Source organism: Crocuta crocuta, unplaced genomic scaffold (assembly GCF_008692635.1).
Source record: "Crocuta crocuta isolate KB4526 unplaced genomic scaffold, BGI_CrCroc_1.0 scaffold28, whole genome shotgun sequence".
NCBI lineage: Eukaryota > Metazoa > Chordata > Mammalia > Carnivora > Hyaenidae > Crocuta > Crocuta crocuta.
This window is the reverse complement of record NW_027533256.1, coordinates 8,871,469-8,897,029: the sequence shown is the minus strand read 5'-3', so window position 1 is coordinate 8,897,029 and position 25,561 is coordinate 8,871,469. Positions and strand designations below refer to the sequence as shown.

Below are 25,561 nucleotides of genomic sequence, written 5' to 3'. Positions count from 1 at the left end.
CACGTCCACTGCTCTGAAGTGAGGGGGTGAGTTCTATGTTCTCCAAAATGGCCAGTTGAGCTAGAAAGGGCACCTCGGATCTTAGTTATCTCTAATTTCCCTAAAATTCCCGTGTCTCTGGCAACAACCAGATCTTTCTGACCTGCTCTGAGATAGAAAACTTTCTGGAGATATAAACATAATCCCCAAGTGACTTGAAAATACTTTCAAAAATGGTTGCGGAGGAACACAGGAGAAGGTTCTACAGAGTTGGCTCAACCTCTCTGTGAGCCAATAAGAGAAAGATGTCTGTATCATCAGTCTATAAAGATGTCCAGGTTGGTGGCTGGCAGCCAGGACCCATCTGGGCTCCTCACAGCTCAGCTTCCTGCCCCTCCTTGAGGCTGCATGGAAGGGGGCTGGGCAGGGGCTTCCCAGAGGAGTCCTTCCTGCAGCCTCAGGAACTCAGAAACATGACATCTGTCCCCCTCCCAGGTGACCGGCTCCTGCAGGTGGATGGAGTGAGTCTGTGCGGCCTCACCCACAAGCAGGCTGTGCAGTGCCTCAAGGGTTCTGGGCAGGTGAGTGCACCATTATCGGGAGCTGTTCTTCCTTCCAGAGCTTTCCTGGACAATGTCAGAAGCTGCAGTTGCCTCTGAGTGGAAGACAGACAGGCAGGGAGCAAAACAAGACTTTCTTCTTTGTCTTTTTGTCTCTGTCACTTCTTCACTTTTCTATGGTGATGTGAAAGCCAGGAGGAAGCAGCCAGATTCCTCAAGCAGAATACCTGCCCCCGCTGCAAAGACCTGTGAAAAGTTTGCTTTTCTCTTGCTGAGATTCTGGAATCAGACAGCTTAACAGAGCTGATGTGGTGGAGGGATGTCTTGCGCCTCACTCCGGCTGCTCCCTCACATTCTCTGCTCCAGCCTGAGCTGACCAATGCTTCCATCTGCTCTCAGGCCCTGTCACCAGCTGGCCTTTGCATCTGCCGAGAGCTTCTCCCCAGTTCATGCTATTCCCATCACCCCAGGTAAATTCAGGCCATGCTGTCTTGGGATTCTTTTCACAGTGAAGTAGAAACTCAAGACACCCTGAGATGCGGGCATGAACCCATTATTCTATGCAGCACCCAAACGGCATCTGGATATTACCATGCTGTGTTCAGTTCTCCTCCTGAGGGTGGAAGCCACAGAGCTGGCATTGCCCTCACGGTAACTGGGGAGTTGGCAGAGAGAGGAAGGACTCCTGTGGGCCATTCTGGCAAACTAAGGGAGCAGAGGGCCCCTGCTTGCTTCCTTTCCCAAAGCAGTCTTCTGGTATGTAGTGCAATTAACTTATGCTGGTGACCTTGGTTCACCTAACCTGAGAAAAGAGTCATAAGTTATTAGTGCTTTCCATTAGACTTTTTCTAATGAACGTGATTAGAGAAGGTATGTCTTGCTTGCTGCTGGCAGCTTGCTGAGAGTGATGACAGGTAGGAATTGTCACTCTGGGATCATGGGGTTGGTGATGAATGACAATGGCAGCAGAAGGATATTAGCAGGGCCAAGTACCCTGAGTGGAAGCTTGGCCTTCCTTAGAAGCGTCCAGGTGATGTCCAGCCACTGGTTCCTGAAATATGCCTTGTGTAACAAGAGCAAAGAGTATGCGGGGGAAGAAGGATGGGAAATCAAACCAGAAAGAAAGGGGGAGGCTGGACTGGCATAGGCTGGGGGTACCATGTTAGGGGTTTGGACTCTAGGTGATGGGAAACATTGGAAACTATTGGTCAAGAGTGTTGCGTGCTGCTGGGGGGAGTGCAAACTGGTGCAGCCACTCTGGAAAACAGAATGGAGGATCNGCCACTGGTTCCTGAAATATGCCTTGTGTAACAAGAGCAAAGAGTATGCGGGGGAAGAAGGATGGGAAATCAAACCAGAAAGAAAGGGGGAGGCTGGACTGGCATAGGCTGGGGGTACCATGTTAGGGGTTTGGACTCTAGGTGATGGGAAACATTGGAAACTATTGGTCAAGAGTGTTGCGTGCTGCTGGGGGGAGTGCAAACTGGTGCAGCCACTCTGGAAAACAGAATGGAGGGTTCTCAAAAAATTAAAAATAGAACTACCCTACGACCTAGCCATGGCCCTACTAGGCATTTATCCAAGGGATACAGGCATGCTGTTTCAAAAGGACACATGCACCCCAATGTTTATAGCAACACCGTTGACAACAGCTGAAATATGGGAAGAGCCCAAATGTCCATTGACGGGTGAAATGATAAAGAAGATGTGGTATATATGTATGTACAATAGAGTATTACTTGGCAATTGAAAAGAATGAGATCTTGCCATTTGCAACTATGTGGATGGAACTAGAAGGTATTATGCTAAGCGAAATTAGTCAGAGAAAGACAAATATCATATGACTTGAAGGACCTGAAGATACAAAATAGACCAACATGAGGGAAGGGGAGCAAAAATAATATAAAAATAGGGAGGGGGACAAAACATAAGAGACTCTTAAATATAGAGAACAAACAGAGAGTTGCTGGAGAGATTGTGGGAGGGGGGATGGGCTAAATGAGTAAGGGGCATTAGTCCTGAAACAATTGTTGCACTATATGCTAACTAACTTGGATATAAGTTAAAAAAAAAAGAATGTTGCATGTTCAGTTTGTGTCTTAGATCAATCCGTGGGTAGCCATGGGCAGAATGGACTGAGGAAGAGAAGGTAGGGTTCAGGAAGCCAAGTTAGCTGGAGCTTTGCCACAGTCCAGCTGGGCATTGGCAGTAGGGAAGGGAATGGGGAAAGGGGGGCCCTGTGGGAGGTGATTCTGACGGTGAAAGGCAAGTCTTAGAAAGCAGGTATGCATTTGGAAGGCAGAAGGGGGTCTGGATCACTGCAAGTGTGGCCCCTAGTTGGTTAGTTGAGGGATGGTTCCATGTTCTGAAAAAGCAGATGTGGGGGGAGGAAGGTTTTTGGCAGTACTAGGAGTGAGTAGTGAGGATGCGAGAGAGGAAGAAGATGAATTGGCCTTGAATGCACTGAAATGGAGGTACATGTGTTACCTCCAGGAACATTTGGCTAACAGGCCCTTGAAAATATGGCTCTGGATCCTAACAAGTTAGGCTAGACTGAAGATTTTAATTTGAGAGTCAAATGAAGCCACTAGTGGAAGTTATCAGAAAATGAAGAAGCGGCTGCAGAGTGAAAGGAGTGCCTCCTGGTGGCGATATGAAGTGTAACCTGAGTTTGTTACACCCATCTTCTAGGTTGCAAGACTGGTCTTAGAGAGAAGAGGCCCCAGGACCACACAGCAGAGTCCTTCTGTTAATGGCAAGATGGGAGATGGAGGCACCACTGTTTCCTTGGCAACAGCCTTGCCCGGCAGGCCTGCGAGCTGCATCTCAGTGACAGATGGTGAGAGAAGAGAGAATTGAGTGTTACTATTGTCATGTCATCCCGTGCTGCTTTTGAATTCTCAACTCAAAAGGGAAAGCAGGAAGTCTTCCTCTAGGTTCTCAAAAGACACTGAGCATGATGTGGCTGGCTTTCGGATGCCGTGGAAGCCAATATAATGGAATATGTTTCTGGAAAAAAAATACATTGTCCTCAAATGATTGCTAGGCATAACTCTCCCCAAGCTTTCCGAGGCTTCCTGATCAGGTGCCTGGATGCTCATGAATAAATATGTAGGAATGAAATCGGAATGAAAGGGTCATGTATTGCCTGACCAAATCTCCACATTCCAGCCAGGATATCTGTAACAAAAGATCTGGGGCTTGAAGAGGCAGGCTGGGGGAGGGGAAGGCGTTCAGAAATCTAGCCTTGCTATTAGCAGCATTTAAAACAGTAAACCTCCATCAGTTTGCAGGGATGTCATTGTGTATCTTCTGAGGGGTGGCCTCTCGGCACTTCTCTGTGATTTTGTTTCCTGTTAGGAAAACGTGTATTTCTTTTGTATTTCATGATTTGGAGCTTAGCCATTTTTTCAATCTCTTTATAGAGATTTTCCTGAAGGTGTAAGTCAGGTTGAATGCAAGGTAGCTGTAGAGTGATGGGGTTGGGTGGAGGGGGAGACGTGTGCATAAGATGAGTCTGTTTCCTTTTTCATTGCCCCTCTGGTCACTCCAGTGAGGCCCTTTGACAAACTGACTATCAGACGAGGGAGGGGCCTCATGGTAGTGATGGTGAAGTTGGTCGTACAATACACCTGAACCTAAAAGCTTTAGATGCTTTCATTCTCGCCCCAATTAAGGCTTATGAGCCAGTGTTCTGTCCTTCTGTTGACTGATTGCCAACTGAGCTGAAAACAGACTAGGAGGAGAGACCCAGAGGCCTTTTTGCTGTCAGGCTAGGGAGGTTCCTGAGGCTGTGTCCACCTTTGATGCCCAGAGGTAGCCATTTTGTCTTATGGTCCATCCACATGGGTAAACAAAACAGCAGCTAAAAAATGTCCGTAGAGTTTATCGTAATTTTCTCCATGGTCTAACCAAAATTTCATTTCAAGTATACTAAAAGTGATTGAGGTTCTAAAGGAGGAATGTGAATATATATGATACATGGTTTACCAAATGATAAGGGCAAATTGTGTCTGTCTATAAACTATATCTTTACCTATAGACTTTGTCAATGATCTGGAATTGCTTTATCCAATATGGTAGCTACTTGCCACATGTGGCTATTTGAATACTTGAAATATATCCAATCCAGATTGATAAAATACATATTCAATTTTTGAAGACTTAGTTCAAAAGAAGAATGCAAAATATCTCATTAATTTTTTTTTATTGTTACAGGTTGAAATGATAACATTGTAGCTATATTGGGGGGAGGGGTGCCTGGATGGCTCAGTGGGTTGGGCGTCTGACTTCGGCTCAGGTTATGATCTCACAGTTCGTGGGTTCGAGCCCCGTGTGAGCTCTGTGCTGACAGCTAGCTCAGAGCCTGGAGCCTGTTTCGGATTCTGTGTCTCCCTCTCTCTCTGACCCTCCCTGTTCATGCTGTCTCTCTCTCTCAGAAATAAATAAAAAACATTAAAAATTTAAAAAAATATTGTAGATGTATTGGGTTAAGCACATTAGGATTGAGTTTATTTTTACCTATTTCTTCTTACTTTTTTTAAGTTTATTTACTCTGAGAAAGAGAGGGAGAGTGAGTGTAAGTGGGGGAGGGGCAAAGAGAGAGGTGGAGGAGGGACAGAGAGAGAAAGGCAGAGAGAGAGTCCTAAGCAGGCTCTGTCTGCACTGTTAGTGCAGTGCCTGATGCAAGGCTGGAACTCACGAACCATGAGATCATGCCCTGAGCTGAAATCAAGAGGCAGACACTTAAGGGCCTGAGCCACCCAGTCAGGCCATCTTACTTTTAAAAATGTAGTTGTTTGAGAACTGAAATTAATTACCTGGTTCGTGATTCACATTTGCAACACACCTTGTTTCCATTGGAGAGCACTCATCTAACGGATCTGAGTATAATAAATTCTGTCATAAAAATTAGCAAAATGTGGTCTTTTTCTGTAACACAGAAATAATTCACCTACTTGACAGTTTGCATTTTAAGGCTGGTCAGTTTCACTCGTTATCTGCTGACAGATTTATCTTGCTCACCTCCTACAATACAGGTTGTAAGTTTGAAGTCACTCTGAAAAAGAATGCCAGTGGCTTAGGATTCAGCTTCATGCAGATGGAGAGCGAGAGCTGCAGTCATCTCAAGAATGATCTTGTGAGAATTAAGAGGCTCTTCCCGGGGCAGCCGGCTGAGGAGAACGGGGCCATTGCCGTTGGTGACATTATCCTGGCAGTGAATGGAAGGCCCACAGAAGGCCTCGTCTTCCAGGTGGGAAACCATCTGGCCCTGTGTGCGCACTGACACCATCCATGTTTCTTTCAGGCCCACCGACCATAAGGAATACTCTGGGCTCTTCAAAGTCATGCTTGGAGCCTGGATCATATAAAGAGAACAATTGGTGGAACATTCTCACGTTTAATTTTCTGTGTCAGCTCTTAAATATCTGACCTTGAGTAAGCCTTGCTTTCAATTAGGTTTATAATGAAACTGAAGATAAAACCCTGGCTCTGTGCTGGCTAAAGCACACCTAAAATTCCAGAAGGTGGATGTATAGGCTGAAGAGACTACAGCGGGTCCTCTTCTGTCCTTCTTCCCATTTCTCTTTTAAATGTACAGCTTTTCATGTGTAGTGTTGCATTGGTTGTCCTGTAGATGATCAAAAATATAATTAAAAGAGTGAAGAGTGGACACTTCTCAACGCTGACAGCACAAAATCTCAAAGAAATATTATGCATGTATCAGTCAGGGTCCTGGCTGGGAATTGAGTCACTTCAGGAGAGTTTAATGAAGATGTGGGCTGGTTGTCGAGCAGCTCAAGGGACACTATAGAGCTCAGGGGCTGGGAACAATGGGTGCAGTTACCCATCCACCCATCTCAAGTCCAAAGACATATGTGAAGGAGCAATTATACAACCCAGAAAACTGAGAGAGACCTGGTGAAGTGGATGTGATGACATGAGCTGTGCTATTTGCTGCCAGCCCCAGCCATTCTGCACAACCCCATGGGGAGGAACGCAGAAAACGAAATATTCACCTTCCTGCTCTTCTGTCTTTGATCCAGCCCATGCTCCCATTGGCTGAGCCCAACAGGAAGCACCTCCTTCTCCTCCTATCTCTGACTCCCACCCATGCTTCTATTGGCTGAGCCCAACAGGAAGCCTCATTGCAGTCTGCACAGGCCCACCTCCAGAGCACAGAGCAAGGTGGATAGTGACTCTGAACCAGGTGGTGAGGGGTGGAGAATCCTCAGGACAGCATACATTTGGGTGGTGATACCTTCATCTATCTACTGTGTGAGCCAGCTGTTTTCCGAGAACTAGTGTTGGGTCAGCAGCCCTCTGAGGAGCTAAAGACACAGAGGCAGCCAATTCATTGGTCTCAGGCTTGCGGTGGGGTGGACAAACAAGAAAACAGAACCGACTGTGGAAAACAAGTATCGTGAGAGACAAAACTGCTTGCCCCAGGGAACTGGGGAGGGAAGAAACACATTCTGTGGAAGTCCATTGCCGCCAAGGGGAGAAGGATATTAAATGGTGTCCAGATTAACGGTTCTCAAGTGGGGATGATACTACCTTTCAGGGGAAACTTGGAAAAATTCTGATATGTTTGTGGTTGTCACAACCGGCAGGTGCCACTGGCATCTAGTGGGCAGGGACCAGAGATGCTGCTCAACATCCTACGATTAACAGGACAGCCCCACAACAGAGTTATCCAGCCTAACATGTCAGTAATGCCAAGGGGTTGAGAAATGCTGGCCTAGATAGAACAGGAGCTGTCAGGGCACCTTGGGCTCTGAGAGAGTGGGTTGGAGGGAGAGGCTCAGCACGGTGGGAGCTTCGGATATGGGAGCTGAGGGTGCAGGTGGGAAAGAGAGTGGGCGCGAGAGGCAGGTAAGATTTCTCCTGTGTGCTGTGCTGCAGAGCCGGTTGAGTGTGAGATGAGCCAGAGGGGGAGCTCAGCAGGAGAAGGACCTGGTTATATCTGTGTTTTGGAAAGAGCGCTCTCGAACGATGTGGAGGAAGGGAGGTGGGTGACACTGGAGGAGGCAGGGAGCAGAGAGGAGGGCACTGCAATTTCACAGGTGAGAGGTTCTGAATGTCGAGCTGACCAGTGGAGGAAAGCTTGGGGCCAAGGGGCAAGCTTTAGAGATAGGGGTGGTGGAGCGTACATGACTGATGGCCCCTGAGATGAGGGGGTGTGGAGAGGAAAGAGGGTTGAGATGACGAATAGCTGTTTGTTTGAGTCATTCTTTCAATGAAGAAAAGGCATCAGTATTGGCAGGTGCTGCCATGAAGAGACCCTGGGCAGACCCTGGCCACTTCTAGCACAGCACATGTGCATGGCCTTCATGGGAATGTCAGGCTGGTGGCTTTGGCTTCTCTCCCTTTAGGAAGTCAGGCCCAGAGCAGTATTCTCCAGAATTCTCTGGAGATGAGAAATAGATCAAGGGGATAGTGCCAGAGAGTAGTGGGGAGCACAAAGGAGATGTCACAGCCATGCCATTCCCACATCTAACTGCAAACTTTGGCTTCTCGTAGGAGGTGCTCCATTTACTGCGAGGGCCATCAGAGGAAGTCACACTCCTCCTTTGCCGACCCCCTCCAGGTTCACTGCCTGAGATAGACCAGGGATGGCAGGTAAGATGCGGTGAGATCCTCTGGTGCCTTTAAGCACCTTTTTTCTTGTCTGGTGGGTTCTGAGAAACCCAACTTTCTTTTAGGTAGGGTTCAATGCCATTTTCTTCCTCTGGGGCAGGAAGATAGTTGGCCTCCAAACCTCAGTCTGTGAGAAGTTCATGAGATTCTATCTCTCTCTTCTCCTTGCCCTCTCTACTCTGCCTCTCCAAAGTTTGGGACTTCCTGTAGATAGTAACATGTTTAGATCTTGTCTGTGAATCTTCTAGAGCCAGGGCCTCTGGCAGTCCATGCATCAGAGACGGGAAGCCAGGGGCAAGGGGAAAAAATACAAAACCAGACTGAGGGAAGGTAAGAATTTCCATTTTGAAGAATGAAATGGAGAGTAGGATGAATGTCTGCCCTCATAAAGCATGAATTAGCCATGTATGGCCTAGTGCAAAGAAAAGGCACTGAAATCAGGAAAATTCAGAATTTTGGCTTCAATACCTATATTAGGTTCTCCAGAGAAATAGAATCTATAGGGTATGTATGTGTATGGGTATGTGGGTAGGTGGGGGGAGGTACGGGTGGGTGGAGGGTTAGGGCATGGGCTCATGTGGTATGGGGACTGGCCAGACTAAATTCTGCAGAATAGACTAGTAACCTAGGAAGGAGCTGATGTTGCAGTGTGCACCTCAGGGCAGACCGGAAGCAGAATTCCTTCTTTCTTGGGGATCCCAATCTTTTTTTCCTGAGGCCCTCAACTGATTGAGGCTGACCCACATCACGGAGTATAATTTGCTTTACTCACAATCTGCCGATTTAAATGCAAATCTCATCTAAAAAATGCCTTCCCAGAAACAAACATACGTTTGACCACGTACCTTGGTGCTGTGGCCTAGCCAAGCTGACAGATGAAACTGATCATCCCAATGCCACCTGTTGGGTCCCTGGGACACAGACTCTGCAGCAGAGATTTGAGTGCCAGCGGTTATGGGGCCAGCTCTTGGAACACCCCTGTGAGGGGAAGGGAGGCGGGGCTGGGCGGTAAGGGAAGATACTGTGTGCAGCTGCCACAGAGGCTTCTGTTCATGCCACAGGGAACTTTGGAGCTGGGACGGGCCCTCAGAGCTGTCCCGAATTGGGGCGAGAGAGCCTGTGCCTTTGCATTTTGTATCAGCTGGCACTGGAGTGGGGCTGCCCCAGAGGGGCAGAGGGGCTGCATTTTGTATCAACTGGCTTTGACTGAGACAGCTCTCTTGAGCTGGGCATGGTTCCTGCGGAGGGGCTAGCTGTGAGTTGTGAGTAATTGGCATTCACAGCTGCTGGGAGATGAGGACTTCGTCCTGGAGAGGGATCTGTGTGGGTACCCTGCAGTCACCTGTACTGTTCTGCCACTCACTGGCTACAAGGATCTGGGGCAATTGCCTGACTTCTTTAGGCCTCGTGATTCCTTATTAATTAAGATGTGGATAAAATCAGTCGCTTATCACTGGGGTGATAGTCACTAGAGACATCACAGGGGATTTGGGGACCCAGATCTTTTTGATTCTTGGACTCCAAGAAGTCATTTGATACAGACTTTGGTGAGAAAATTGCCAGGGAAAAGAAACCAGAAAGCTGCCAGTTTGGAAAAGAGGGTAGACGTAGCAGTTGTGTAGAGCAACTAACCAGGGTGGCAAGGTCAAGCCTCACATGCACAAAGATCAGGTCAAGGGCTTGTGTCTTGTGTTTTTGCTGGGGTATCTAGGAAATGCCAGGAAAAAATGGTCCTTCTGTTCTGGAGAATAGACTCACCTAGGAGGGCCCAGAAAAGTCTAGTGCGAGGGCTTAGAGGTATGGTGGGCATGCTTTCTCTCTCCTCAGACTTGAGGGCCAAGTGGAAGAGGAATTTTCATTCATTCATGTGGCTCCAGAGGTCAGATAGAAGACCAATGAACGGAGCATTTAGTTCATTACTAGAATAAAGTAGTCATGGAAAGGAGGCAGCCATACAAAATCTGGAGTAAGGTCCGTCTGAGCAGAAGTGATAGCAAGTGGGAAGGCTCCAAGATAGGAATGAACCTGGATGTTTGAGGGACAAAATAATAACAGGCATGCCTGGACTGCAGCTAACGAAGGGGAACGTGGAAGGGGAGAAGCTAGACAGGGAGTCAGGGGCCACATTGTGTAGGGTGTTGTAGGTCTTGGCCATCTTGGCCAAGGTGCATCTTGATTGCATCTTGGCTATGATGGGAGGCCACGGGGCTGGAAGTGATATGAGGGTGAAGAGTTAGGCAGGAGCACACCCTCATCTGGTCTATACTTCAGAAAGACTGCTAAGCTGGAGATGGACTGGAGCACATAAGCCCTCAGTCATTCAAGTAAGATATTGCAGCTTGGACTCCGGTTGTAGCCAAATAGTTGATAATAAATAGTCAGATGTAGCATATGTCTGGGAGGTAGAGTGCAAAGGACTGCTTTTGGCTTAGATGTGGTCACATGGAAAGAGAGCAAAGTTTTCCTTGGACAACTGGCTGAATGATGATACTGCTTGCTAAGACAGGGTGTGTTTGCAGAATGCAGTTTAAACGACAGGGCAGAGAAGCGGTAGTACTTAGTAGCACGTAAAACTGAAATGTCCACAGAACAGTCAGGGGAGATGTCAATTAGGCAATTTGTGGAGACCTGGCATGAGGTCAGTGCTGGAAAAGGTGGATTTGGGAATTGTTGGCAAATAATGTTATTTGAAGCCATGACATGGATGAGATCATGTCTTTCCCATGACTTGGGAAAGAGTGCAGAGAAGTAAGCCATAGGATCTCCCCCAACACGGAAAAGTCTAATTCAAAGAAATGAGACAGCAGGGGCATCTGGGTGGCTCAGGTGACATAAGTGTCCGCCTCTTGGTTTTGGCTCAGGTCATGATGTCACAGTTGGTGAGTTTGAGGCCTCGCATTGGGCTCCATGCTGGCGGTGTGGACACTGCTTGGAATTCTCTGTTTCCTTCTCCATCTGCCCTTTCCCCATTCACATGGTCTGTCTCTCAAAATAAAGATATATACTTAAAAAAAAAAAAAAAGAAAAGAAATGAGACAGCAGAAGAGTAGGGCTCTGAGGGTGGTGGGAAAATGAGGCAAGGGCAGAGTTCAGAGAAAGCCCCACATTCAAGTAGAGTAGATGAAGACAGAATTGTCCTTTGGCTTCAGAAAGACATAGGTCACTAGAGACCCCGATCAGAGTTCCTTCAGTTGAATGATGGAGGCAGAGGCCTGGGTGGAGTGGGTGCAAGGAGAAGTGGGGAGACACAAGCAGAAATAGCAAGTACAGGCATGCATTTGAGGAGCAGAGAAACGAGTGGCCTGGTAGTTGGAGGAGGTTAGGACAGGGATACAGGCTGGTTGATAGATTGCTGTGGGGAGGTGAAGGATTCTTATCTGAATGTGCCCATTCTCACTGAGAAGTGAGAGGCAAAGGCAGAGGGGTGGTTGAGGAGGGAGTTGAGAAATCATGTAGAGGGCAGAGAGAATAGGAAACTGGCTTCACAAAGGAAGTAGAGAACGATTATCTAGAATTCTTGAGTGCCCACTGGACACCCGTGCTCACACGCTTGGCCTTAGTCAGTGGCTCAGAAACAGGCACAAAGCTCACATAGAACGTCACTAGGAATTGGAATGACAATATGGCATTTGCATATAACACAGAATGGAGGCAAAAATGGAGGCACATAACACAGAATGGGAGCTCGGGGTTTTCTTTATTTTTAAGGGAGTGTTTATGGGACAGAACCACGGAATGTTAGCAGAGGAAGAAGGGAAGTGGCGGTGATAACATACCATTGACTGGAAGCCTTGAAGAGGGTGAAGGATTGCTGTAGAGTGAGTCCTGGGGATGTTGAGTTGTTGGGAAAGGAATGGTTGGAAATGAAATTTTGGAGCTCTCAGTATGATTATGAGAGAAAATATAAATGGTCTTACAGTTTATTTCTTATCCATTTCAAATTTTAATTTTTGGTATATCCTTTATAATGTACATTGTATATCAATAGAGTAATAAGAATTTATGATTCACAAGTAAAGGAAAGTGTACCTTTGGAAGCATATCCCTCTCTCATCTGGGGGAGTGGGCAGTCGGCAAGGCAAGGAGAACAGTAGTGTGGGGGGGCAGAGCGCCTCTGTTACAGGTGAGGGCAGGGACGGAAGCCCAGCCCTGTCCGGCTCTCAGGTCTGCGTGCTCTGTCACATCAGGGATGTGGACCATGCGATGGAAGTGCTTAAAGATAATTTTCAAGAAAAGGTAAAATCATGACTCTCACATAGATATAAAAATGAATATATGCTAAAGATTTTATCTAACTCATTCGATGAGGGAACTAGGCAGATGTTAAAACTGAATTGAAAAACATTTCAAGGAAAAACAAATTTGTTCATACAGAGTTATGAAATAGCTCAAGGTGAAAAATACAGTAGAGCCAGATAGCCCAGAAGGTTGTACTATACACAATGTGTGGTTTCCATCGACATATAGATTTTTTCCTCCTCTAGAAAGTTGGACAGTGTTAGCGCGCCACAGTGTGTCATCACATTGTGCATCAAAATTAGAACCGAGAAGGCCCAACAGGGAGGTCAGCAGTGGAGGGCAATCAAGGAATGTTTGGAGAAGCGGGGGGGGGGGCAGACCTAGGAAAGGGAATCAGAGTGGGCAGGGAGATGAGGCTGTGAAAAGGAGACATCATGGAGGAGGGCAGGTACAGACCAGCGTTGACAAAACTCATTTCTTATTGGTACGTGGGAAAAAGGGTCTGTGTTACTTCTGTTTCCATGTTTTCTTAAGTTTTCAAAATATTTAAAAAAATAATGCTTACATTTATCAAGGGCTTCCAATGCCCCCGAGCTAAGGGGTTTAGAGATGGTTACTTGTGTCGTCTAGGATCCATGGGGAGCTGGGCTCCTGACAGAGGGAGACTGACCCCAGAGCCCATCTCTTAACTGCTCTGTCCTACAATCACATGGGAAAAAAAAAAGGTTATTTTTAAATTCTTTTAGACTTTGCTTAGTGCGCACCATTGATCCAATAACCCTTAGCATTTCTTTTAATAGACACCCGTGCTTTCGGCAGACAAAGAACTCACCAGGGCAACTCACACTGACTCTGAGCAGAGCCCCAGTCTGGATCAAGAGGATGGCTGTAGGGACAGTGCCTCCCCCGATGCGGGGGAAAGCCTGGGTCCTGGGCCAGAGTCTTTCCAAAAGGCCACTGGTGAGGCACAACGGGACCAGGATGTAGAGAGGCCCTGGGCCACTTCCTCGATGCGACCGCAGGATTTCCCCCCTCATTTATGCAGACCTCAGCAAGAAATGGATGTCTCAGCCTTGGCCACCTCTTTGGAAAGGGATATGAAGCAAAACTGCTATTCGGTTTGTGATATCAGGGGACTTGAAAGGTAAGAATCACCGTGTTCACAGACACTTTATAAATGGTATGTATTTCCTTGCTAGAAATGACAATCAGGCAGTTAATAGCTGTGTGCAGATGCTTACTGGGTCCAGCACTTTTCTAGGCATCTGAAGGGGGGTGGGAAAAAACGGACCATAAGATCTGGAGTGGCTGCAGCCACAATTGGTGAGCTTTTGGGAAAGCTCCCCTCACCCGCTGGTCCTCTAGTATCCTTGGATCCTGCGGATGGCAGGCCTCAGAGGTTTTTCCAGCACACAAACCTTTGTGCTGCTTTCCGCACGGCCTTTTAAAGCATCGTAGTAAGAAAGAAGTTCCCTGATACGCATCACCATTTTTTATTGCTAACGTTACATTTTACAGTCAATACCAGCTTAAAAAAATCCATCTTCAAACACCAGACTGGAAGGTTCATTTTCATAGCCATTTTTTTAAGTTTGTTTATTTATTTTGAGAGATGGGGGTGGGAGGGGCAGAGAAAGAGAGGGAGGGAGGAAATCCCAAGCAGGCTCCGCACCTTCAGCGCAGAGCTTGAGGCGGGCCTTGAACCCACGAACCGTGAGATCATGTCCTGAGTCGAAGTCAAGTGTCAGATGCTTAACCAACTGAGCCCCCAGGGGCCCCAATAGTAGCCTTTTTTTTTTTTTTAACTCAGTCTTCATTTTGTGCCCATCCCCCATAAGTATTTCCAGTTTTCCATTCTGTTCTGATGAAAAACATTCTGTCTGATTCAGTTTGACAGTATTTATCATATATAGTCAAGGTGCAGAGGAACCGGTTAGGAACAGAGAGAAGGTACAAATACTGAGAAAGGGTGAGATACTGCTTCGAGGCATGTGCTAGCTAGATGCACGGGCACAAAGCCGGCGAATAATGAGGAACGACTGTTTGTGTTAGACGCTGTATAAACCCACTGCTATGAAATGACTCTTTTTTTTTTTTTAATGTTTTATTTATTTCTAGGAGAGAGAGAGAGAGAGACAGCGTGAGCAGGGCAGGATCAGAGAGAGAGGGAGTCACAGACTTAAACAGGCTCCAGGCTCTGAGCTGGCAGTCAGCACAGAGCCCGACGCGGGGCTAGAACCCACGAACCGCAAGATCATGACCTAAGCGAAAGTCGGACGCTTAACCGACTAAGCCACCCAGGCGCCCCTGAAATGACTCTTGTTTGCTGATCATCCTAGAAGACCAACTAGGGCAGATCTTTAGAGACTGACAGGTGACATGAAGTATGAAGCAGCGGGTATAATGAATGCAGTTAGACAGGGCAAGCTCTGTGACTAACAGGGGCCCAGCCTGTGTTCCCTAAAAGCAGTCAGACTCAATTTTTATAAGAAGACTGCACCTGCCAAATAAAAACTCGCCCGTGTGCCAAGTAGAACAGAGTGGGCAAGCACATTCACCAGTGGAATTCATTTGCATGGTCTGAAAATGTGTAAATACAAGCATATTTATAGTTTCTTACAATTGCGGTTCTAGGCAGTCATAGATATATTTGATCACATGATAAAGGAAATAATCTACAGAGGTTTATCCAAGGACAGCTATCAGTGTGATCTTCTAGGAAATATAAAAGGAACTGTACTTCCTTATAGGCGTGAGGCTACCCTTTTGGATTTTTAAAAGTTTTACTGCTAGAGAGTTTGGGGTGATGGATAGAAATGCCGAGTGTTGGATTATAAGGTGACTCTGGGTTTAGGTAGAATACTGGAGTTTAACTTACCATGTGCTCGTAATCTGATAGTTATCAGCCATTAATAATCAGCTTGTTTGTTTTTACTAATAGTTTGGTCACTGTTTCGTTCGTGGAGCCACAAAATCTGGGGGTTGTTTAATATAAAAGTGATCAAATCCTACCTCATATCCCACGCTGAAATCTCTTGTGTAATATCCCTGCAGTAGGGTGTCCGCTTTGCTTGAATACCTCCCAGGATGCAGAATTCACTACCTCTTAAGGTGGCCCATTTTGTCACCATGTGATTTTTGATCAGAAAGCGCTTCCTCGTATTAGAGTGACATCTGCCTTTTTCTATCTTCTACTTATATGTAGATGCCTGATTCCTCCTCTTTCTTGTCATTATTTTTTTGCAAGAAATACAACATTGTATTATTTTTCTGAATCAAATTAAATTTGGCTTAGTGTTCCTACTTGAAAGGGTATACCCGATGTCCAAAATGCGCCATCTTTGGAAGGGGGTTGCCCTCTCCTAGAGTTACACAAGAATCCTGAGGGCCTTTGCAGAACATTCCGGTAGAGCTTCTGATATTCACTTGTTCTTCCTGCCCTATGCTTGTTGCCCAGGCCGATGTGGTCCATGGAACACAAGGGCAACCTTATTGTTTCTCTGTCCTGGCTCCTCCCAGGGCCGACACCTCCTCTTTGCACTTGACCTTCCCCATGGTGGCCCCGGCAAGGACAGTGCTCTGCCTCCTCACATTTCCTTCCTCCACTTTTCCCATGTTTTCTTCCCCCCACTCAGGAACCTTTCTCTCTCTGAAGGAAGGACTCAAGCCATGTTAGCTTCTCCTCTAACAGGACATTAGCCTGCTCTAGATGTGTATGTAGTGACTGTCTCCTCTGGGAGGAAAAGCATGGCACGTGTCCATCTGTCTCTGAACACATTCTGCCAGTTCCTGGTGGCATCGTGGCCCCTGGAAGTCTCCTTTAGGAGCATCTGTACCTTGGTTCTGAGGTGGCTGTCCCAGGCAAGTGCCTCCTTTGCTTCTGATATCTGTGCGTCAAGCTCTTTCTGCAGTAAGAGCACGACTTCTTGATGGGATAGCCTTGGCTTCAGCTGTACCACATCCTGAGTGTGCCTGGAGTGTTGACTCCTGGGAGCTTGAGGCGTCTCGAATGTAAACAAAGACCCCAACCCCACCACAGGGTACCGCGCAGGTCAAAAGAAATAAACACGCAGAGTGTTATCACAGCGCCTGGCTCACAGCGGGAACTCAACCCAAGTCAGTTTCTTTCTCTTTCTTGAATTATTTCCAGCTAAAGAACAGGTCCTGTCAACTGAAATTCCCAGGCAACTGTCAGAATTGACCGGCTACCAGGTGGCTACTTCTTAAAGCCAGGTGGCTTGCGAGCACCCCAGCAAGCCCAGACTACTCATAGAGAAGATGAAGTTTTACTTTTCCTTCCTTCCGTTTTCTTTTCTTTTACAATTTTGTATCTGGAGACTGCCATATTGCAGCAGATCTTTAGAAAGCATGTTAATAAAGCAGTACAGTATATTTCCACGGAGGAGGGTTAGAATCGTGTGCCTGCCAGAAGAACGGCTTGGCACTTGGCTAGAGTTGCATCTTATGCAAGGTTTATTTCTAAAGTTAGGGCATAAGGCAAAAATCACATCAAGTCACGTCACTTTGGAAGGCACGATGTCATTTGCTCCCCTGGTCAGGAACAGATCCCTTTTGCTTTGGTTGAGCCTTAGGTGAGGGGCCTTGCTGTCTGCCAAATGCTTATCTTTAAACGCTGGACTCAGAGGAATGAATTGGGAAGGGAGACTCAAGGCTCCCACTTGTGTTCCCTCTAGGGCTTACGCTGATGGAGTGGGAAGCTGGTCATTGCAGGGTGTATAAGGTTATTTCTCTCTCTGTCTCTTGCCTAGCATATATAGTTAAATTCATGCAATTAAAAGGCATGTCGTTTCAGCAAGTATCATTTAGTGAAAGTGATGCTATAAGTCTTCATGCTCATTAGGAAACACAAAATGAAACCAGAGTCCTTGAAATGAACCTAAGGTTACTGTAGAGCTTCTGGGGAGGGCACTGTTCCTGGAATAGCACAGGATGATTAGGAGGCTAAAGGTCTAACTCAGCTGTGGCTGCCGTGCTGGCTGTGGCCTCAGAGGAGCTGGCCAAGGCATGAGGCTGCCAGGTGAGGGGGGCCATCAGTCCGATGGGAGGGTACGGGGAGCTCCCGTGAAGGCGGAGCGTGCCTGAGGGCAGCAGGTGAGGCAGGTGCCTGGCCAGGAGCAGCTGTCGTCTAAGAGCAGAACTGGGGCAGGCTGGGGCCTGGCGCCACTATCAGCAGGCTTCTCTCTGCCCACTTCCAGACTCCCCAGGGATCCCTCCCTACTTCCCACCAAACCGCACGTAGCCAGGCACACCACTCCAGTAACTCCCGAACACCGACCTTCAGCTCAGGGTTGTCATGCGAGCTTCAATCTCAGCAGTCTACCGGACTTCCCTACTGGAGTGTCCTAGAGACACACCCTAGGGGCCACCAAGCCCTCGGCACACACTCTGACCCCTCACCTCTTGCAAAGAGCTTACTAGAAAGATTGGAGGGAGATGGTGGCGGGAGGTAAAGGCGAAACTGTCAGGCACTGCATTGGCCTGTGGGCACCTGTTGCCACCTGCTTGTCTTCTGCCTGGAGGGAGGGGAGGAGGGTGGGGGCAGGTTCCNGACATAGGCAACAGACCTGATTTCCCGTTCTCTGCTGAAATTTCCACAGCGTCCCCTTTCGCCTGTATAAGAAAATGCATTTTCTGCACTATTTGGTCAAGTGCTTTAAGGTTGTTGTGTTTTTTTTTTTTAATATTTTTATTTATTTCTAGGAGAGAGAGAGACAGCGTGCGCGGGGGAGGGTCAGAGAGAGAGGGAGATACAGACTCTGAAACAGGCTCCAGGCTCTGAGCTGGCAGTCAGCACAGAGCCTGACGCGGGGCTCGAACCCACGAACCGCGAGATCATGACCTAAGCGAAAGTCGGACGCTTAACCGACTAAGCCACCCAGGCGCCCCAAGTGCTTTAAGGTTTTAAACCAATTTTCCCTCAAAGTGCTTTGCGATTTTAAAAAATTACTTTCTTAAAGCGAGTGTTCCCCTTTATTCCAGGTAGCATACAGTCTCCTTTTGTGCACATGAACGTGTGTATATTTACATGAAACACGCATTTACATATACCGTGTAGATCTCCTGAGCAGAAACAATGTCTTTTTGACAGTGAAACTCAAGTTGGGACAGACACGTCACTTCTCCAAGGGAGGAGGACAGACTTTCTGGGGGTTTGGGGGCTTGTAGCTATTGAGGGGCACCAGAGCTGAGTTTACAAGAGAGAGGCATTTTGAGAAAGGGAAGGGAGGGCAGCGGGCACATAATAAAGCCAACCCATTGCTTTGGGTGCGGAAGGAGGCTGTTTGGTGAAAGCTAAATCTGTGCATTTTTTTTTTTTTTTTTAGATTTTCCTACTCACCCTCTCTAACCAGGCTTTCGACAGATATTTTCTGAGCAAGTTCTCTGCATGTTTGAAGCGCTGTACTAAATGCTCTGCTGGCTGCATGGACTGCTTTTTCTAATCAAAACGCATGTGTAGTGACCTTTAGGCAGCCTCTGGAAGGCTGACTCTTCACGTTGTGTCTGTATCTTCACCTCCAGACAGTGAGCCTCACTCACCGTGCATCTGCCTCCTGTGTCACATGAAGAGGAAATGTCACTCCAGCTAGCTGCCTCTCCAAATTGGCACTTTCTCAGTGCTCAGAAAAGGACTCGATATTTGCACAGAGCTCTTTGAAGGGCACCTGCCTGAGTTGCTTCCAGCCTTCCGCTTTGGCCCTGTCCCTCTAACCCCTCTGTCGAAACGGCAATCCTAGTCATGGCCATGACAGCCCCTCCCATTTACTGAGGACTCACCCTGAACCAGGAGCCATGGACGAGTATACCAGAATTCTGTGCTCTAAGCATCGCAGAAATCCTGTAAATTTCTCTACCTTCCCACTTTTCTGATGAGAAAACTGAGGTCCCAGAGAAGTTAATAAGCTTTCCTGAGAACTGAAGTCATAGCCTAGAACTGAGTCATAGCTCAGTTTTTGATGCCGCGTCCTCTGGCAAGTCCCCCATGGCCTCCTGGGCTCAGTAAGGAGCTCCCTCTGCTCCGGTAATGCTCTGTGCTGCGTCTCCTATAGCACTTTCTCTCTGGATTGTAACATTTGTTCACCACTCACTCTTCCCATTGAATAAGGGGGTCCTCAGGCATAGGGGCTGTACTTGATCCGCTGTTCAGAGCAGTCTCTGGCAAGAGCTGTTTGAACCCTGGCTGGCTCTCCTACGATGTGCCAGGATGGGCATCCTGAAAGCAGGGAAAGGTAGGGAGAGGGATTTCTTATCAAAGCTGGTAGACACATGAGTTTGTGTTTTCTAGTCCTGCATTGGACAGGGATGATGAGGAAGGAGACATGCGCCATCTACCGGAAGCCACTTCTCCCACCGCGGAAAATGGAGCCTATGTTACCATCAACTCGACATGGGAAGGCCAGCTACCCTGTGAAGACTGTTTGGAGGCAGATTCTTGGACAATTCCTCTGCCACAGTTCTGTTCTTGGAGTGCGCCCTCCGAGTCTTTGCCTGCGGAAGCGACCCCTGAGAGCGAGAGTGAATGGGAAGAGCTGCAGGAGGCTGTGGACTCGGAGGATGGCACCCTCGGGTGGGTGTCACTCTGGGCGGACTGAGACCAGGCTCGGTGTTTCAGTCCACTTAGGCTGCGTGATGGCCCGTGGGCATCACCTCATCCCCCTTACATCCCCTCAGGGGGTCACACCTCATCATGGCATTCACCATGGCCCATGTTCCGTGACAACATCCTATAAGATAGGGTCATTCCCATTTTACAGATGATGCATTTGGGATTTTCCCAGGGTCACACTGTGGGTAAGTGACAGAGTCAGAATTCATCCTCACTCTCCCACTCCACGGACCACATGTTCGGGGCCTTCTGCTCCCGTCTACATGTGGCCCTGTGCCCTGTCTCTTTTTGGGAGGGCTGCTTGTGAAGTGCTGATTCCTCTTTTGTGTGCTCCTGCCTGCCCTTGGGCTAAATAGCTTTCAGAGAAGAGCCTCTGTGTCCTGTATTGCAGTCCTTCTCAACAGCCCCTGTGGCTCACAGTGAGCTCTTTCCTGATGGAAGAAGTCAACCTGTTAACTAAAGATGCCACCGGAAGTTGGGACTGGGTCAGAGAGCTGGGGGCAGACTGTACCAATGAAGATAAGAGTAAGTGTGACAAAAAATTGTCTGACTAGGAGCAGAGTGGTTAAACTGCCACCCACCCAACGTCCTGTTAAAGTGCCTATATCATATGTTGTTCCAGTATTTTATTATTTATTTCAAAAAATTTTTAGAAATGTTTGTTTATTTTTGAGAGAGAAAGAGAGAGAGAGAGAGTGGGAGGGGCAGAGAGACGGGGGGAGACAAGGTATCAGAAGCAGGCTGAGTGCTATCAGCATAAAGCCGCACGTGGGGCCCGAACACGTGAACCACGAGATCGTGACCTTAGCCGAAGATGGATGCTCAACCGACGGAGCCACCCAGGTGCCCCCCTTTTTTTTTTAATTTTTTTACTGTTTATTTATTTTTGAAAGAGAGAGAGCACGCACTAGAGGGGTAGGAGCAGAGAGAGGGAGACAGAATTGTTCCATTTGCTAAATGTTCAAGACACTTTCATATAAACACATTTTCAAGGCACCTTGAAACTTACTGAAGTGTCGGCTCCTAAAGCTCTGGGTGTAACTGAGACAGCCTAGTTCACTTTCAGCCCATTGTGTTGTAGCTGCATTTTCATCACAAATGGTTGACCTGAATGTCTTAGAAGACAGTGGCAGGCAAGCTAATAAGGTGGGGGGATATTTGAAATTCAAATATGCCAAAAAGACTGGTTCTTATCTGAAACAGGAAGCAACAAGTTCATAGAGGGGATGACATGGAGGCTTTGAAGACCGTGCCTGCCATTCATGGGGAAGTTGGACACTGACAGCTTTGGGGATGATACAATGATGGGTTCACCTAAGTGTGGAGCAGGCAGGGAGTGGCTTATATGTGGAGGGCAATCTTCCCAGAGTGGGCTTCTCAGGGCTGGGGAGCTAGGAGAAGATGGGGTAAGCAATGCTTTGGGGACCCACAGGGAAGCAACTAAGGACCCCAAGTGTCGGTTCTTATGAAACGTCCAGGGAGACCTGCTGTTCCCCCAAGGATGGGAGCAGGGAGCAGAGAAGTGACAAGAGGGCTTTTCAGATGGAGAGTCCCAGTCTCTAAGCCTGCCTCCGTCGCTTACCAGCTGGGTGACCTGCAGACGACGACATTTAAACCATCCAAGACTCAGCTGACTACCAAATGGAGATAGCAAAAGCTGCCTCATGCTGGAAGAGAGGTCAATGCTTGTCAAGGGTTTAGCACACTGCCTTGTGAGTAATTAGGACTTACCAGTGTTAGTGCATTTTAGTCATAAATCATAAAGAGGGCTATCTCTCCAGGGAGACAGTGCAACATTATGAATGCATTCAATACTGTTGGGTTTTTTTTTTTTTTCCCCTGTGTAGACAAAGGAACTGGGCAGCTTCATCAGACTTGGTGCTCTTCCAACATCAGGGGTGGGGAAAAGTACTGGTCCGTGTAAGGGTGTCAGGATCTGGGTGGACTGAGTAGCCCTTAGCTACGGGCAGTGGCTTGGGATGTCATTAGGTCTCAGCCCACCACGGTCATTTCTCCCACCGCGCTGACAGAAGGCAAGCCTATAGGAGAGTGCTCAAGTGAGTTAGTAGCCTGGGCTCCTCGGAGCAGCCTACAGATGTGCTTCAAGGCATCCATGCATCTCTACAGTTAGGATATTGACTTGCTTGCTTCTTTTGGAAAAAGAAACTCTCTGTAAAATTTTTTTTTGAAAAAGTAACTCTTAACATTCTTTAAATTCTCTAAGTGGTCTATAATCCCCTAAAGATTAAGGATCTCTGTTGTGTATATTCTCTCTTTCATCCTGGAGGTGGGGGGAACCCTGGAGGGTTATGAAGAGGATTTTCCTTATGGATGGAGTCATGCATTCTTTAAGACCACATAAACAAATTATTTTCTTGGGTCTTTTTACACAACGAGATAACAATGGCGCATAGGTAGTTTCCATAAATAATTTCATTTAACCCTCACATCAACTTTGAAGGGTACTCTTATTCTTCTTTTATAAATGGGACTTAAAAGGTTTATTTAATTTGCCCCAAGTCACACAACCAGAAGGGGCAGATTCACGCTGCCCCTGTCTGATTCAACTTTTTGGTGCATTTCTACACTTCCTCTAGGATGTGTTTTCCATGTGCACCTGTGTAAGACACAGTCTTCCCCTCAGGTGTCCTGAATCCTACTAGTTCTCTTCCAAACTATTTCTCTCTTAGGAGGCCAAAGCAATCCCTGCTGTCTGGTGGGATCGAGAAGACAATTAAGCTGTTCTCTTTGGGGAAGGCTGGGGCCAAACGGAGAGGCAAGCCAGTAAGAGCTACCTATTGTTTTAGGTGAGCAGAGAAAGTTGGATAGGCGCCCAATGAAGAACCCGACATTTCTGCAATGCACATCCTTTCGGCAGTGATCACATAGAAGAGGTGTCAGATGCCCTTGGTCTGGAGAATGTGCTTACGAGCTCTACAACCAGGAAAGAAGCCTATGGGTCCCCGAGAAGGCATCATGGGGTGGAGGGTCTGGCCCAGTTAAGAAGTAACTTCAAAAAGATCATGCCTGTCAGTTCTGAGACTCATTTTGAATAGTGGTCATGACCTCTCTTCAGTTCTGGGGTTTCTGTCCAATAAAGCTGTGTGTGTGTGTATGTGTGTGCGCACGCACGCGTGTGTGTGCTCACAGCGGGCTTCCCCTTGTGAAAGGATTTGAGAACCAACCCCCTACGTGAAGCTAAGCCAGCCCAGGGTGAGGTCTCGCTGCTGCACTGGGACAATGCAGTGTCCTAGTTTGCACTTTTTAGTTCTCCATTGGTTGAAGGAGTTTCCATGGTCTTCAAAGTGCTGTCAGTTCCCTCAAGGGAATCTGCTGAGAGACAGCTCAAAGGCCATGGGAGTAATGGGTTTTGACATCTTTCTCTGTTCTTCCTGTGGAACTCCATATGGTTATAAATTCTTTTTAAAGCATTTTCCTTTTGAACTCAACAACTGGATCCTAAAGATTATATAAAGGAAAACAAGATGGGAATGTGTAATAAAAAAGAAAGAGCAGAGTGGTAGATCCGGCATTATCAGATATTATGAGATAGAGCCACAGCCATAATAAGAAGCTAATATTATATGGGATTAGCTGGTGGACGCAGTGTGAGCCAAGGGACACACTTAGCACGACACAGTAGGGGATACATGACAGTCAGCATTTCAACATGGGGAAGGAAGACACCTTCACAGACATAACTGGAAAAGAGGATTTAGATTCAAAGCTTACTTTATCTATTAAAATTACAGACAGGTTGATTTAGGTGGAAAAAAGCAACACAGAAAAAAGCTGGCGAAATCAGACTCTAGTCTTAACAGATCTACAGGTAAATAATACACTTCTTCTGACCCACAAAATAGAAAAGTATAACAAAGAAGCACTACAGAGCTGACAACACTGAGAAAGTTAAAACTTCTGTGCAGCCACAGTGGAAAAATTAATGTAGAAATAGGAACAATGGATTGGGAAGCATTTACATAAGTGTGAATAAAGATTAATACCTATAATATAATAATAGAAAACCCATCATAGTTTATAATAGATTAATAAAGGATTTCAGTAGCCAGTGTACACAATAAAAATGCAAATGGTGGACAAATATATATTCTTTAAAAAATAATTTAAAGTTTACTTATTTTTGAGAGAGAGAGAGAGAGACAGGGGTGGGGGGGTGGGGGTGGCGGGACACAGAATCCGAAGCAGACTCCAGGCTTTGAGCTGTCAGAGCCCAGACATGGGGCTTGAACTCATGAACCATGAGATCATGACCTGAGCCAAAGTGGAACACTTAACCAACTGTGCCACCCAGGGACCCTGACAAATACATACTCTAATCAAAATACTGTCAATGGATTAATTTGTGTTCACATTTGCAAGATTAAAAACATACTACTCAATTTTGGCAAAAACTTGAGTGAAATTGGTATACTAAGAAGTACCAAAAGTCATATAAATGGTTATGCCCAATACCTAACAATGACAGTCCTTAGAATTTATCCCAAAGGACTAATGCAGAATAAGAAAAAAATCCATGTATTTCAAGGTGTTCATTGGTGTTGTCTCTGAAAACAACTTGAAAATGGTGAAAATCCCTTAGGATATAGTAATGTGAAAGACAGTTATATCAATGCATGGGCAAAAAAAGTGAATAGAATAAAAATGGCAGCAGAATAAAATATGGTGATATTAAAGACAGTATGGTTTAAAAAAAAGACAATTATGGGATGGTAGGAAAATGGGATGTTATGTAGCCAAGAAGACAATAAACCAAATACAGAAGGTCACAACCTAGAGCAGTGTTTGGTAAAATAACTCCATCCTGATAACAACTACAGAAAGGCAAATATACATACACACAGATGAGTACAGTGAGGGAACAGAAATCACCCAGGGGTTGGATGATAGATTAGGAGAACGCATTTTGTTAAAAAATTACCTTTGCTTTTCTATACTTCTTACTTGCATCATGAAGTTTAAGTTGAAAATAAAGAGAGACTGAAACAGAATAATAAGAGACAGCAGACAAAGACAAAGGTTTAGAAGATCCTGTGCTCTAAAATTTAATTTATGAACTCTTCTCCATGTGCTTTGATTTCTAATTTCTTGTTCTCTTTACGAGAGAAGTCTGATAGATCGATTGGCTTGTTTTGCTATTAATGAAAAAGAAATTTCTGGGCACCTGAACAGTCTTGCTTCAAATGCACTCAGGGCTGGAGCCAGCTCTGTTAGTGCACTATTACACGGTTTCACAGACCTTAAGTTTAGGGAATTAATCAAGCATGCAATGAAGTGAATAAATAACAGTGTTTACAATTTTGGAACCACTTGCGCTCTGTTGAACACTGGGTGCTTATTTCCTCTTGGAAAAAGAAATGGATGCCTACAGGCTCAAAATGAATCTAGTCCACCTCCTTATAGGAAAGGACCTCCCCCACTTCTCTCCAGACCTGTTTACTCATTTGGGCCGTACCTCATAAGAACATGTTAATTTGCCTTGGGCGGACTTGACTGCAGC

At 46.6% G+C, this 25,561-nt stretch overlaps 1 protein-coding gene across 1 annotated transcript; it reads left to right on the top strand.

The window, feature by feature from the left end:
* The first annotated feature begins 452 nt into the window (after nt 1-452).
* On the top strand, nt 453-18,812 carry LOC144216963 (putative protein FRMPD2-like). Its single transcript, XM_077746439.1, has 6 exons — nt 453-560; nt 3,231-3,378; nt 5,579-5,793; nt 8,064-8,162; nt 13,220-13,563; nt 18,764-18,812. Exons 1-6 carry the CDS (start codon nt 453-455, stop codon nt 18,810-18,812), a joined length of 963 nt encoding a protein of 320 aa, XP_077602565.1.
* Nucleotides 18,813-25,561: the final 6,749 nt, after the last annotated feature.

Excerpts from the sequence above, each read along its gene's own strand:
- LOC144216963 (XM_077746439.1), top strand. The coding sequence starts at position 453 with ATGACATCTGTCCCCCTCCCAGGTGACCGGCTCCTGCAGGTGGATGGA. Across the intron at positions 5,794-8,063 it reads CAGAAGGCCTCGTCTTCCAG|GAGGTGCTCCATTTACTGCG; the intron begins GTGGGAAACCAT and ends GGCTTCTCGTAG. Across the intron at positions 13,564-18,763 it reads GATATCAGGGGACTTGAAAG|ATTTTCCTACTCACCCTCTC; the intron begins GTAAGAATCACC and ends TTTTTTTTTTAG.